Below are 16139 nucleotides of genomic sequence, written 5' to 3' on the forward strand. Positions count from 1 at the left end.
CTGGACCACCGGGGAAGTCCCTCACTGCCCCCTTTGTTGTTGTTTTTGTTCATTGCCCATTTTTTAATCTGGTGGTTTGTTTTTTTGGTTTTGAGTTTTAGGAGTTCTCTACATATTCTGTATATTTATCCCTTATCAGATATGTGACTTGCAGATATTTTCGCACATTCTGTAAGTTGCCTTTTAACTCTATTGCTATTGTGTTTTGATGCACACTTTAAAAATTTTTTTTGATGAAGTCCACTTGTCTGTTTTTTCTTTTGTTTCTTGTACCTTTGGTGACATATGCAAGAAATCATTGCCAAATCCGATGAAGCTTTTGCCATAAGTTTTCCTCTAAGAATTTTGTAGTTTTATTTCTTACATTTAGGTTTTTGATCCATCTTGAGCTAATTTGCATGTATGGTGTTAGGTAAGAATCCAAATTCATCCCTTTGCCTGTGGATATCCAGTTTTCCCAGCACCATTTATTGAAAAGGCTGTCCTTTCCCCATCGAATAGTGTTGACACTGTTGTCAAAAATCATTTGGCCATATATGTGAGGGCTTATTTCTGGGCTGTCTGTTAAATTAGTCAATATTTCTGTCTTTATGCCAGTAACACACTGTTTTGGTTACTGCAGCTTTGTAGTAAAATTTGAAATCAAGAATTTTGATTTTTAGCTTTATTCTTTTTTAAGATTTTATATAAAGTCCCTTGTGATTCCACAGAGATTTTAGCATGGATTTTTCTGTTTTGCAGAAAATGTAGTTGGGATTTTACTGTTGATTGCATTGAGTCTATAGATTGTTTTGTGTAGTATTGACATTTTAACGATGTTCTGTTTTCCAGTCTATGAACATTGGATGCATTTCTATTTATTTATGTCTTCTTTAATTTCTTTTAACAATGGTTAAGTTAATTGTAAGTTCATTCCTGAGTATTGTCTAAGTTAATGGTTAATTGATTGGTTAATTCCTCAGTATTTTATTCTTTTTGATGCCTTTGTAAATGGAATTGTTCCCATAATTTTCTTTTCAGGCTTTTCATTGTAGTGTATAGAAACGCAGCTGATTTTTGCGTTGACTTTGTATTGTGCAACTTTGCTGAATTTATTTATTAGTTGTTAACAGTTTTATTTGTGGAATCTTACTGTCTGCATATGAGATCGTAGCATCTCTGAACAGAAGTAGTTTTCCTGTTTCTTTTCCAATTTGGACACCTCTTATTTCGCTTTCCTGCCACAACACACTGGCTACAACTTCTGTTACTGAGACGAAATGGCATAGTTGTATGTTGGCCCATCCCTGAATTCTGGCAATCAACCCCACTTGTGCATGGTGTATGGTCCTGTTAGTAAGACCCTGAGTTTGGTTTGTTAGTATTTTGTTGAGTTATTCATCAGTGTTGATTAAGGATATGGGACTGTAGTGTCTTATGGTGTCTTTGTCTGGCTTTTGTATCTGGGTAACGCTGGCCTCAGAGGATGAGTTTAGAAGTGTTACCTCCTCTTCACCTTTTTGGGAGTGTTTGAGAGGATTGGTATTAATTCTTCTAACTGTTGCTAGAACTCACCACTGAAGTCATCCAGTCCTGGGTTATGACTGTGTTGTTTAAGACCTCTATTTCCTTACTTACCTTCTATCTGACTCTTCTATCCACTATTGTGAGATATTGAAGTCTCCAAATGTTATTGTAGAAATGTATATTTCTCTTTTGAATGCTGTTAGTTTTTACTTCAAAACTTTTCATGGTCTGATATTAGGTATGTAAATGTTTATATTTACATTACATATTCTTGCTGTGTTAAACCTATTATTAGTATGTATTGTCCTTATTTGTCTCTTATACCCATTCTTGATTTTAAGTCTATTTTATCTCTTATGAGTATAACAACTCTTGTTCTGTTTTGGTTACTATTTGCATGGAATATCTTTTTCCATCCTTTCATTTGCAATCTATTTTTGTTTTTGTATCTAAAGTGAGTCTCCTATAGACAGTACATAGTAGGATTATGTTTTTTTATTCATTCTCAAATCTCTCTCTTTTGACTTGAGAATTTAATCCACTTATTTATTTATTTGTTTATTTTTGGCTGTGTTGGGTCTTCATTGCTGCGTGCGGGCTTTCTCTAGTTGTGGCGAGCGGGGGCTACTACTCATTGGGTGTGTGGGCTTCTCACTGTGGTGGCCTCTCTTGCTGTGGAGCATGGGCTCTAGGCTTGCGGGCTTCAGTAGTTGGAGCACACAGGCTCAGTAATTGTGGCGTGTGGGCTCTAGGGAGCACGGGCTTCAGTAGTTGTGGCTCGCGGGCTCTAGAGCACAGGCTCAGTAGTTGTGGCACACAGGCTTAGTTGCTCCGCGGAATGTAGGATCTTCCCAGTCCAGGGCTTGAACCCATGTCCCCTACATTGGCAGGCAGATTCTTAACCACTGCGCTACCAGGGAAGTCCCCAGTCCATTTACTTTTAAAATGATTATTGATAATGCAGAATTTACCTGTGTCATTTTGCTATTTGTTTTCTTTATGCTTTATAGCAGTTTTGTTCCTCATTTCTTTCATTATAGTCTTTTTTCTGTAGTTGACTTTTTTGTAGTTAAATGTTGAAATCTTTTTCATTTCCTTTTGTGTATATTCTATAGTTATTTTCTTTGTTGTTACCACGGGAATTACATTTCACATTCCTAAGTTTATAACACTCTAATCTGAATTTATTCCAACCTAACTTCTACACCATATGAAAACTCTCCTTAAACAGCTGTATCCCCACCTCTTTCAGTTGTTGATGACATAAACTTGCTACTTTATAAATTGTGTGCCCCAAAATATAAACTAATAATTATTTTAAATGAATTAGTCTCTTAATTTATATAGAAAACAAAGTGTGGAGTTACAAACCAAAGTTACAGGAATACTAGCCTTTAGACCAATTGTTTTTTCTTAAGTATATTAGACTCTTAAGTCATGTATAGAAAAATTGCTGTTACAGTCCAATCTGACAGTAACAGCAGCTTCTGTCGTCCGTGTGCTTACCTTTGTTGAGGTCTTTATTTCTCTTCATGCAGCTTCACGTTACCTTCTAGTATCCTTTCACTTCACCTGCAGGACTCCCTGAGCAGTTCTTGCTGGGCAGGTCAGGTGGTCACAAACTCCCTCAGCTCTTGTTTAGTTAGGAAAGTCTTCATTTCTCTCTCACTCTTGAAGGGCAGTTTTGCAGGTTATAGGATTCTTTCCTTGCTCTTTCTTTTCTAGTACTTATCACTTTATCACAAAATATGTTTCTGTAATGATGACTGTTTATTGTTTTTATGTATTGTTGTTTATTCTCATTTTCTGCTTTAGAATATAATTTCCAAAGAGTCAGGGAGTTTGTAGGTTTTGGTCACTTATGTGTCTCAGACTCTTAGAATAACTCTTAGTATGTAATAGACTCTCAATAATTACTTACTGTATAAATAGGTACATGAATGCATGCATATATGACTATGTTCATCATTTTAGTTACCATGGCCACTACTGTAGTCCAACCTCATTCTCTTATCAGTATTGTTATAATCATTTATCTCTTTGTAGAGATTAAGAATTGAGTTAGTCAAATGACTAACACTATATTATATGGGTATTATATGGGTAGAGTTAAGTAGAATATTGAATGAGTAAACACATTTATACATACATATATATATATATGGTACAAAAGGCAAAATAATTCCATTGTTAAAAATTGTATCATGTCAATTGCCACATACTCTTAAGTTCACTGCAATAGGTTTTCCTGTGATTTATATAAGATAAATTTTTATGTTAGGTTTTTGGCTGAAAAGAGTGATTTAACATTTGGAAAATCGCTTAATTTTTTAGTGGAATAGAAACATTAGACACATGGTCTATTTTATATTTCAAAAGCCAATTTAAATATTGTGATATAGTAGTTTAGACCCATGATAAAAAATAAAATATTTTCTCAGTTTCATCTCTAGACACTGAAAAAGGACCCAAACCATGTGCAGACCATAGTTGTGAATCTTCCAAAAGACTATCTAAGGTATGTTATGCGAGGTGAGAAAAAAGAGGAAATGGTGAACATGCCCAGGGTGTGAGTAAGCATCTTAGCTATTTATAGAACACAACCCCCCCAACACACACACTTAGGGAATTCAACAATAAAAATAAAACTTCATCAAATAACATCAAATAATAAATGACAAGGATTTAGTGGAGTTAATACTTTTATGAAATGCTTTGAAATTTAGCATTTTGTAACTGATTGTATTAGGAAATAGGATTTTCCCATTTATATGGCCTTGTTTGCTATTGTAAATTAATTTGTAACTAATAATCCAGAAGAATTCTTTCCATGTTACTGTTATTAATCCTAAATAATAAATTTGATCTATACTGTTTATTAACTGTTTGCACGTTGCTCTATTCTCAGCATCTTGTATCTATGCTTAGGGTGAAAATTATGCTGTAACTTCCAGCAGCAATTTAATTTAGTTTTCTCTTTTACATTATACTTAACATATTATTCTTGCTCAGTAAATTTATGGCAGATTTCCCTACTTCAGATTACTCTTCAATGACCCTGAACATTTTATTAAAAATAATATTTTAAAATATTTGGAATACAATGTAATTTACATTTGATGATTGTGAAAAGTTTCTGTTAAAATCATAAGTAATGCATATTTATAGGTCAGTATCCATTACTTTTGCCTAGTGAAATTGACAGGGGGATGATTTCTTAATTTGTACTCACAAAGCCTCCTGAAATGTAGCTTAAATCATCTATTTATACATAACCAGATATTTCCATTTAAAAAACTTCTGTAGGGGTTACCTCTCATCCCAGGGATATATTTTTTCCTTTACTTTTGAAATAGGAGTTAAATTTTAGGGCATTGAGTACAGAAGGCAATCTTATTTTTCTAATTCTGTTTCTTAATCCATGAGTACTATTTTAATTATTAATTAGTATACCCCACAAATTTTGTTAATATTTTGTTGAAATTTAAAATTTTCAAAATACTTTTTTTAATATGTCTTGAGATATCTTCTTTGACCCATGTGTTAGAAGTGTGTTGTTTAATCTCCATTGATTTCTATTTAATTACATTATGATCTGAGAGCAGACATTGTATGATTTCTGTTCTTGTTAATTTGTTAAAGTGTGTGCTGTGGTGGAGAATATTGTCTGTCATGGTGAATGTTCCATTTGAGCTTGAGGAGAATGTGTGTTCTGATGTTGTATGACTCAGTCTATAGACATCAGTTACAACAGGTGATTCATGGTGGTGTTGAGTTCAACTATGTCCTTAGAATTCCTTCTTTTTTGTGGCTGTGTAAAATTCCATTATATGTATAGGCCACGGTTTTTTATATATCCTTTCAACCACAGATGGACTTTTAGGTTGCTTTTTTGTCTTGGCTACTGTGAATAGTGGACATGGGAGTGTAGATATCTCTTTGAGATCCTGATTTCAGTTACTTTGGATATATACCTAGAAATGGAATTGCTAGCTCATATGGTAATTCTATTTTTAATTTTTTGTGGACCTTCCATACTGTTTTCCATAGTGGCTACATCAATTTACATTTATTCCAATAAAGTATAAGGATTCCCTTTTCTGTATATCCTTGCCAACACTTTCTGTCTTTTGTTTTTCTGATAATTGTCATTCTGACCTGTGTGATGTGATAGTGCATTGCGGTCTTTATTGCATCTTCCTGATGGTTAGTTCTGTTAAGAATCTTCTCATATACCTGCTGATTGTTTGTATGTCTTCTCTGGAGAAATGTCTCTTCAGTTCCTTTGCCTATTTTAAAATTCAGATCATTTATTATTATTATTATTTTGCTATTGAGTTTTATGTCTTCCTTATATATTTTGGAAATTAACCCTTTATCTGATACAAAGTTTACAAATACACTCCCATTTCACAGGTTGCCTTGTTGTTTTCTTGCTCATTTCCCTTTCTGTTCAGAAACTTTTTAGTTTGAGGTAATCCCATTTGTCTGTTTTTGCCTTTGTTGCCTGTGTTTTTTGGTGTCATATCCAAGTTTTCATTGCTAAGGCCAGTGTCAGACTTTTTTTCTCGATATTTTCTTCCAGATATTTTACAGTTTCATGCCTTACATTTAAACCTTTAATATATTTTGAATTGATTTTTGTGTAAGGTAGAAGGGTCCGATTGCATTCTTTTCATCTGAAAAATTTGTTTGCCCAACACCATTTATTGAAGAGACTATCCTTTCCCCATTGTGTATTCTTGGCTCTCTTGTGTAAGACCAGTTGACAGTATATGTGTGGGTTTATTTCTGGATATTCCATTCTGTTTCACTGGACAATATATCTGTTTTTATGCCAATACCATATGGTTTTGATCAATATAGCTTTGTAATGTAATTTGAAATCAGGACATGTGATGACTCCAGCTTTGTTCATCTTGCTCAAAATTGCTTTGTCTGGGATATTTTGTAGTTCCAGATGAATTTTAGGGTTTTTTTTTTTTTTTTTTCTGTTTCTGGAAAAAATGCCATTGGGATTTGGAAGCAAATTGCCATCAATGTCTAAATCCCTCTAGGTATTCTGGACACTTTCACAGTAGTCTTCCATCTGAATGTAGGGTCTTTACATTTATTTATTTTTAAAAAATTCTCTCATCAGTGTTTTTTAGTTTTTAGTGTACACATCTCTCATCTTCCTACTTAATTTTACTTCTAAGTATTTTATTCTTCTTGTGCTCATGTAAATGGAATTATTTTCTTGATATCCTTTTTAGATAGTTTCTTGCTAGTGTGTAGAAATACAACGATTTTTTAATGTTGATTTTGTATCATGCAGCTTTACTGAATTTGCTTATTCTAAGAGTTTTTTTGGAGTCTTTAGGGTTTTCTGCATATATGAACATTTCATCTGAAAACATATGATTTTACTTCTTCGTTTCAGATTTGGGTGATTTTTATTTATTTTTCTTTTCTAATCACTCTCTTTAGGACTTTCATACTATATTGAATAGAAGTAGCAAGACTGGGCATCTTTTCTTTGCACAGGTCTTAGAGAAAAGGTTTTCAGTTTTTCACTTTTGAATGTGCTGCTAGCTGTGGAATTTTTCTATATGGACTTAATTATATATTTGGCAAGTTCCTAACATTCTGACTTTATTGAGAAGTTTCATTATGAATGGATGTGAAATCATACTTTTCTACATCTATTGTGATAATCATATGATTTTTATTTTTCTTTCTGTTAATGATTGATTTGTGTATGTTGAAACATCCTTGCATCCCAAAGATGCATCCCACTTGGTCATGGTGTATAATTCTCTTAATATGTTGTTGAATTTGGTTTGCTAGTGTTTAGTTGAGGATTCTTGTATGTATGTTAATCAGGTATATGATCTTATAAATTTTATTTTCTTTTGGTGTCTTTGTCTGGTTTTGGTATCAGAGTGGTACTGGCCTCACAAAATGAGTTTGGAAGTGTTCCCTCTTCTATTTTTTTGACTGAAGTTTAAGAAGTTCTGTTATTAATTCTTCTTTAAATATATGGTAGAATTCATCTATGTTGACAACTGGTCCTGGAGCTTTCCTTGCTAGAAAGTTTTTGATAACTGATTCAGTCTTCTTGTTTATTATTGGTCTGTTCATATTTTCTGTCTTTTTCTTATTTCTGAATTCAGCCTCTATATTTTGTATGTTTATAGGAATTTGCCATATATTCTAACTTATTCAATTTGTTGGCATATAGTTTTTCATAATAGTCCTCTTTTATGATTTATGAAAGAAAATATTTATGAAAGAAAATCATCTTTTCTCTTTCTGTGGCATCAGTTGTAATTTCTCCTCTTTCATTTCTGATTTTATTTTTTCTGATTTTATTTAAGTCTTCTTTCTTTTTTTCTTTGTTAGTCTTGCTCATTGTTTGTCTTCTTAGTTTATCTTTAAAAAAACAGCTCTTAGTTTCATCATTGTTCTATTTTTGTGTTTTCTACTTCATTTATTTCTGCTGTAGTGTTTATTCCTTCTTTACTTCACCTAACTTTGGGTTTAATTTGTTTTTCTTTTTCTAGTTTCTTGAGGTGTAATGTTGGATGTTTATTTGATATTTTTCTTTTTTTCTAACGTAGGCTTTTATTGCTATAAATTTACCTCATAGTACTGCTTTTTCTGCATCTCATAAATTTAGTATTTTGTGTCTTTGTTTACGTTTGTCTCATGATATTTTCTTGTCTTCTTTGACTCAGTGGTCCCAGGATGTGTTGTTTAAATTCCACATATTTGTGAGTTGTTTCATTTTCCTTCTGTTATTGATTTCTAGGTCCACTTCATTGTGGTTGGAGGATATACTTGGGGTGAGCTTAATATTTTTTTATTCGTAAAGACATGTTTTGTGACCCATCCTAGAGAATGTTTGTATACACTTGAGAAGAATCCATTTTCTTTTGCTGTTGCATGGAACATTCTGTGGATCTGTTAAGTTCATTTGGTCTGTTGTGTTGTTCAAGTCTGGTAGTTCCTTATTGATTTGCTGTCTGAATGTTCTATCCACTATTTAAATTGGAGTATTGAAATCTCCTACTATTATTGTATTGATGTCTATTCTTCCTTTCAGCTCTGTCAGTGTTTGCTTTATATATTTATATACTCTGATGTTGGGTGTATATATATGCTCTATCTTCCTGTTGAATTGATTCCTTAATCATTAAATAATGACCTTTTTTGTTTCTTATTACAGTTTTTTATTATTTCAAGGTGATTTTTTTTGGATATATGTACATCCATCCTTGCTCTGTTTGGTTGGCATCTGCATGGGATCTTTTTCCATGTTTCACTTTCAGCTTATAAGTGTCCTTAAATCTACAGTTAATCTCTTGTAGACAGCATATAGTTGGATGATCTTGTTTTGTCCATTAAGCCATGTCATGTTTTTTACAGGGGAGTTTAATCTATTTACATTTAAAGTTTTTATTGATAGGTAAGGGCCTACTATTGTCACTTTGTTAATTATTTTCTGTATGTTTGTAGTTCTTTTGTTCCTTTCCTCCAATGTTGCTGTCGTCCTTTGTTACTTGACTTTTTTGTGCATTGATACACTTTGATTCATTTCTCTTTTTTAAAGATATTTTCTTTTTGGTTATCATGAAGCTTACATATAAATCTTATAACAGTCTACTTTAAGCTGATAACTTAGATCATATGCAAGTCTATATTGCATATGAATTGCATATGAAAGTCTGTACTTATACTCTCCTCTGCACAGTATGTTATTGATGTCACAAGTTACATCTTTCGTATTGTACATCTAATTACAGATTTTTATGCTTATATTTTTTATACTTCTGTCTGTAACTTTTATACTGGTTTAAAATGTCATTTATGTATCCCCCTTACAGTATTACCTTAGTCTGTATTTGCTGTGAGATTTATACTTTTTAATGTTGCTGTTAAGTGTTCTTTCATTTCATTTCACTTGATGAACTCTCTTTAGCAATTCTCGTAAGGCAGTTCACTCACCTGGGCAGAGCACTGAGATGCTGGGACTTCTAATGCTGTTGAACTCTTTCAGTGTTTGTTTTTCTGGGAAACTCTTCATCTTTCCTTCATTTTCAAAGGACAGTTTGACAGGTATAGTATTCCTGGTTCATAGTTTCGTTTCTTTGTTTCTGCACTTTGGATGTATCATTATGTACTCTCCTAGCCTGAAAGGTTTGTGCCAAGACATCCACTGACTTCTAATCACTGATAGTATTATTTGTGTGTGGGGGTACCCATTACTTGATGAATTGCTTTTCTCTAGCCACTTTCATAGTTCTGTCTTTGTGAATATTGTCAAATTAATAACAATGTTTCTTGGTGTAGTTCCCTTTAGTACAACATATTTGGTATTCTTTAAGGTTTATGAATCTGTATGCCCATTCCCTCTGCAGATTTAGAACGTTCTTTGGTATTATTTCTTTAAATAAGCTTTCTAGTCCTTTCTCTTTCTCTTCTTAAGGGAACTCCATAGTGCATGTATTGATTTAGGTAATGATATCAAATAAGTATCATAGGATTTCTTCACTCTTTTTTTTCTTTTTGTTTCTCTGACTGGATAATTACAAATGATCTGTCTTTTAATTCATTGATTCTTTTCTAGGCTTGATTGAGTCAACCTTTGAAGCTCTATTGAATTTTTAAGTCCAATCACTGTATTTTTCAAACTAGAATTTCTGTTCGGTTCTTTTTTATGGTTTGTATCTCTTTGTTGTACTTCTTGGGTTTTGTGTGTATGTATGTGTGTGTGTGTGCACATGCACGCACGTGTGCACATTGTTTTCTTGATTTTGTCTGTGTTTTCTTGTAGTTTACTGAGTTTCTTTAAGGTTATATTGAATTATTTTTAGGCGATTCATAGATCTTCATAACTTGGGCCTTTGTAGCTGGTTATTGGAGCTTTTTTTGTTGTTCTTTTATGGTGTCATGTTTTATTGATTCTTTGTGATCCTGGTGTGCTTGAATTGGTGCCTGTGCTTTTAAAGAAAAGTCTCCTCTTCCAATCTTTATGGTCTGGCTTCAGGAGAGAATGACCTTTACCAGACTAGAGTTTCTAGGAGTCTCTCATACCTTTCTAATGGCTACACCTCCTCAAGTCTTGCTTTTTCCTGGGGTGGATGTCTTAGAATTATTTCTTCTCTCAATCCTGCAGAGCCATGTCAGGTTATGAGAGTCACATCAGGTGCTAAGAGCAAACCACTCCTTTTTCCTGAGGGCAGTGCCTGAGATGCCAAGGCTTTTTATGCATCTTCCATTTCTCTCCCTCCCTCCTAAAGGGGATATCTTGGAGTTTGCTCCTTCACTGTAGTCTGCAGAGTCATGCCAAGTGCCCCAAGAGTCACCTTTCTCTTTTCCCCAGGGCAGTGCCCTTGATTCTGAGCCATGGGTTGCAAGCTCCATCTCTCTTCCTTTCTCCTGAAGTAACAGTCTCAGGGTTGTGCGCCTTCACCAAATTTTGCAGAGTTTAACTTGCTGCAGGCTTCCATACTGCCTGCTTAGATCTGTGTGCCAGCTGTCAGGGCACACATGCCAGGTGCCATGAGTTTCCACACCTTTTCTTTGTTCTCAGCTTTCTCTAAATGATTCGGCCACGCTAATTTCCTCAGAGTTCTAGGTGCAGTAAGAGAGAAGTAGACCTCCAGAAGGAGTCTGCATGGGAAGTGACCCCAAGCTTGGGAAAGCCAAACCTTCACGTTGCATTTTCCTTCCCCTGAGGGAGAAGTTGTGGTCTAGAGGGATCTCTCTGGGTGCTGAGTTTTGGTGACCTGGGAAAGTGGGATGCAGTCAAAGTGAAACAGTTTCTCCTACCATTTTCAGTGTGTCTGATCTTGGGTTTTGTGGTCCATGGTGGTGCTGGAACGTTTCTACTATATTCAGGAGTTCTTAAAAAGTATTTTGATCCCCGAATCGTTGTCAAATCAGTGTTTTTGTGCAGTGAAGACTGGCATCTCCTATTCTGCCGTGTGGCTGACAGCAGTCCTTTTGGATATAGTTAACAATCCAGCTAACAAATCAAGTTAATAATCCCTGCTTCTTAATTAGAATATTTAGACCAATTACATTTAATTTAATTATCAAAGATTTGGATTTAAATCCACCATTTTTCCATTTTTTTCTATTTGTCCCATCTCTTGTAACTTTTTCCTTTTATTCTTTCTTTTGGATGATTGTGCCTTTTAAAGAATGATACTGTTTTATAGTCTTGTTCATTGCTTTATTGTTTTCAAATCATACTGCTTCTTTATGTGGATGGGATTTTATCATTCTATTATATATCATTTAACCTGGTTTTCTATTCTTCTGGTTTTGCTCCTTCCCTATCTTTGGATTGATTAAACTTTTTTTTAACTGACTTTTTTCTTGTTATATTTTTTTCACTCGTTTTCTGGATTTGTTTCAAATTTTAACGTATTCTTCATAGCAGAACCAAAACTTACTTAGTTTATAGTACCTTCCAAAAAAGTACAAAAGCCTTAAAGACCTTTAACTCTTACGACCTGTTTTCATCTTTCAAGGTTTTGTTTTCTAGTATTCTAGTTTTTTTTTGATTTTTCACTTATTATTAAGATTGTTTCGGAATGTCAGTGTCTGTTTAGATTTACCCACAGTTTTATCCATTTCTTTGCTTATGATTTCTTCTTGCCTCTCAGTCTTTCCTTATAATGTATTTTTCCTTCTTCCTATATTTATTGTTCCACTGAAATCTGAGGATTCATTACTTTGATCAGTTCTGGAAATTTTTTCTGCCAGAACACCTTTGAAAATTACCTGTTGCCCCATTTGCTTTCCTTGAGCTCCCATTTAGTATGTTTCAGGTTATCTCATTTATTTCTCCACCTCTCTCTTACTTTTTTTTCTTTTTTTAAATATGTTCTTCATTCTGAATAATTTCTTCAATTCTTTATTGCATTTAATTGTTCTAGCTCCAGCAGGGCCTAATCTGATGTTCAGTCTGTCCACTGAGTTTTTAATTTCACTCCATTTTTTACTCCCTTCATTTATTGTAATTTAAGTAGGTAATTTTTCAAATATACTTTCTCTTTTATTGTGATATAAATTTCCACTTTTATGTCTTCATGTGTTCTAAGGATACTTCATATCATTTTTTGCTATTTTAGGTCACTGGAGCTCCATTATCTGAATTTCTTGATGGTCTAATTTGGCAGTTTGTTGACCCCACTGTTGTTTCTTAGTTCATCCTCTGCTTCATAACTCTGGCTGATAAGACATGTTTGTCAGTCCTTTATCAGTAGATGTAGCCCCTTTGGCTTAGGTTGTGTGTGTTTTTCTGTAAAGTTACTACGTTTGCTTTTGCCTAATGTTCCATGGTTGTTCTCAATCAAAGCCAAATTTTTATGTCAATTTCTGACTTGGGGATCTTGTACCACACAGAAAGTACAACAAAACCCCACACCCACTTTGAAAGCAAACCATCGTGTAGGAATTCACAGAGGAGTTTTGCTTTCCCCCATCCCTCCACTCCATCACCCCCTCCTGCTGCCCCTCCCTACCCTATTGAGAGGCTTTCTTGTTATTTCCCTTTTGTAATTGAATTTCTTTTCCTGCTCCACTGTTTTACTTAGAGTCTTTCTTGGTTGTTTATTTTGTTTGTTTTTAACAGCTTTAAGCCTTTTTTCCTTAGCTCTTTTGTTTGTTAAATTATAACACTCTGGAATACTCAGATTGACATGAAATGAAATAGGGGCTCAGCTAATATTAGCTTTGTAATTTTCATTTTTAGCAACTTTCTTTCTTTCTGTCTCTCCCTGTCTTCCTTTTTTCCTTTCTACTTTTTTCTTCCTCTCTTATTGTTGAAATATAGGTACACAATATCTTTGCTGTGTTATGTTCAGTTAGGTGATTTTTAGCAGGGTGATTTTTCAGACTATCTAGTGCACCATATGGTTGGAAATGTGAAATCTTTTTCTGTATTTTTAAATGTCATTTCTCTCCTCTCATTCCTATCTTTTCTGCTTTCTTTTTTTCAATTAGAAATATACTATTTTAAAAAACTTTAATATGACAGTTTAAATCTGTAATAATTTCAAAACCTAAATTACAATTTATCTTTAATCTTTCTTCTAAAAAATCTGGTTTTTTAATACAGGTTTCATTTCTTGTGGAGCAACTACCATTTCAGTGACAATGCTGAGTGAAGAGTCGATTCTTTTGTCTTTTGCTTCAGGACTGAAGTAGACTACCTTACAAAGTTAAATTTTTCTTTATTCTAAAGTTCTTGGATTCATTATGCTTCTTAGGAGTAGATTCCAACTTTCATAGAATTCAAACTATTATATAACCCTTTACTTTCTTCCTCTTCCCTTTGGCTCTGCTTTGAAACTGAGCTTTATCTCATAGTTCTCTGACTGTTTTACTGATATGAGTGAGTGTACATCATCCATGTTGGTGTTCCTACCATCAGAGGGACAACTTTGTGTTTTTGTTTTAAACTTTTTCGACAGTTCTTCATTGGGACATTGTCCTGTAAGATCTGGACACCCTACCTCTCATTTGCTCACTGAGCACTGAGATCACCAGTCTTTTCTATGCAAATTCACAATTCTTTCCATTTCATCCAAGATACTGTAAGCCTCTCCTTTTTCGTTTGTTTTTTTTTTTTGGCTTTTTAATTCCAGCCCCATTTGATGACTATAGTCATTTTCCAAAGAGATTCCCCAAATATACGTGTTAACCAGAGGTTTCCAACGGACTCTATCTTAAAACTGTATTGTCCATAACACCTGGTACATAATGAATTCTCGCCTCATGGATACTGGAGCTCCAATTCAACTCTGGTCGTGTATAATGTATGATACTTTTTGCCTATCCTAGGACTCCTATCGCTTGCTGGACTAATGTAGAGCACATATTAAGCCTTTCTAGTCGCCTTTTTCAGTACCTAATGTGGCATGATCAGTTGAGCAGATTATGGTATTTAAAGTAAGCCGTTCAGCTTCTCCATGCAGAAGTTTATATAGTTTACAAACTGCTTATTGTTGAAGTGGTAATGATTTCTTGTTCTAGTTTTATAATCAATAACCAATAATTATAGAACATATTCCTTCCATATATGCTTAATAATTCTATAAAATTTGCGGGGGGTGGGTGAAGGGAGGAGTAGCTTGGGCCAGGCAATCTGATGTTTATTCAGTTGAATTAATTCTTTGTATCTTAAACCAGGTGATTAATCTATGAAGAATTTCTATAATTATGATTTTTTCTTATGTCATCCAAATTTGTCCAAAAATTTTTACTTTAAAATCTTTAATCTTTACCCAACGCAGAGAATTCTTCAGTTTCACACTTTCTTTGGTACAAATAATTAACCCCATGTCAACCATCAACATACTCATTATTTTTAAAAAAATTAGTCAATGATTCAAATAATTTCTTACCTTCTTTCCATTTTTATCAAATAAGAGATTTATCCTCATGCTCCTTCCTAGAAAGAAAACAGGAAACAAGAATCTGATTTACATGATAATTTTTGTTCTTGTCAGGTTTTGAGAGGTATAGTTTAATTGTTTTTTTTTTTTTTTTTCATTTTTTTTCCTGCATAGGGTGTCAGGAAGCCAAGTGATTCTGATCATGTCTCCTGATACTTTTACTTTAGTCTTGCATTTAAATGTAGTTAATTGGATACCATATTTGTAGCTAATTAATTCATAAGCACTTCCTTAACCAAAATTGTAAATAGCAGCAAATTTGACAGAATTTATTAGATGTACAAGAAAACCATTTAGACTGTAAAAATATAGTAATTCAGTAATAGAATGAGTTGAATGCAGTATATTGAAAAACATTTTTACATTTATTTATAGAAATTTTCATCAGAGGGATGTAAATTGTAAGGTGTCTGGAGAAGTGAGTAGATTGAGATGCACCATTAGTGGTTATAGATGAGCATGATTTCACTTACCCCTGCTTCTGACTACCTGAGAGGTGCAGGTGAGCATAGGAGAACTGAGCAGAGCTAACTAGCTTGCAGAGGGTGTGAACTCATGACCATACCTCATGCTTTACCAGGTAAGGCTTGCCAGCCACTGAAAAGTATAAGCCTCTTGTTACTTTTCGGAGTCAAGCCAGAATAATTACTACAAGTAAAAAGGTAATTAATTATAGATCAGAATTAGGCCTTAATTATTTTGTAAATTTGATTTTTGAAACAGAGCTAGAAGTTTTAACATGTGCTGTATGCCATCTTTAAACCTAATTTTTCTTTATTTAAAGAGTGGAGCAGATGTCTCAGGATATGCTTCTTAAAGATTCTTAAAGTATATTTCTTTAAGAACATTTAATTGTTAGAGTACCCTTCTGAAAGTACATTTAATTTCAAAGAGCTCTCTTGTTTTTGCTCTTATGCCCATCCATATATTATTCAAAACCAAAGGGACCAAGAAGTTTGGTTATATATTGAAATATTTTCTTTGTGTTGTATATGGAAGTGCATTTAGAAATATTTGAGGTTTATAGGTGATATCTTTTCAGTTTTACAGGTGTTATTTATATCCTATGAATTCAAGAAAAAATAAGGACCTGGAGAATTTGTTTCCCCTGCTTCTAAATACATAAGCGTCCTTATTTGTTCTAAAATTACATTTATGTGATAATTTTTTCATACTGTA

General features: G+C 33.6%; 1 protein-coding gene across 1 annotated transcript in view; it reads left to right on the forward strand.

Moving 5' to 3' along the window:
* The window catches only part of ZPBP (zona pellucida binding protein), a gene marked incomplete at its 5' end in the record, with an annotated part of 83534 nt that overhangs the window by 42846 nt on the left and 24549 nt on the right, over window positions 1–16139 (forward strand). Inside the window, one exon of the mRNA XM_082632814.1 lies at window positions 3948–4024. Within this exon, the coding sequence (XP_082488940.1) occupies window positions 3948–4024 (77 nt within the window). The remainder of the gene's footprint in view (window positions 1–3947; window positions 4025–16139) is intronic.

The sequence above is a fragment of the Mesoplodon mirus genome (assembly GCF_964341445.2).
Source record: "Mesoplodon mirus genome assembly, chromosome: 9".
Lineage (NCBI taxonomy): Eukaryota > Metazoa > Chordata > Mammalia > Artiodactyla > Ziphiidae > Mesoplodon > Mesoplodon mirus.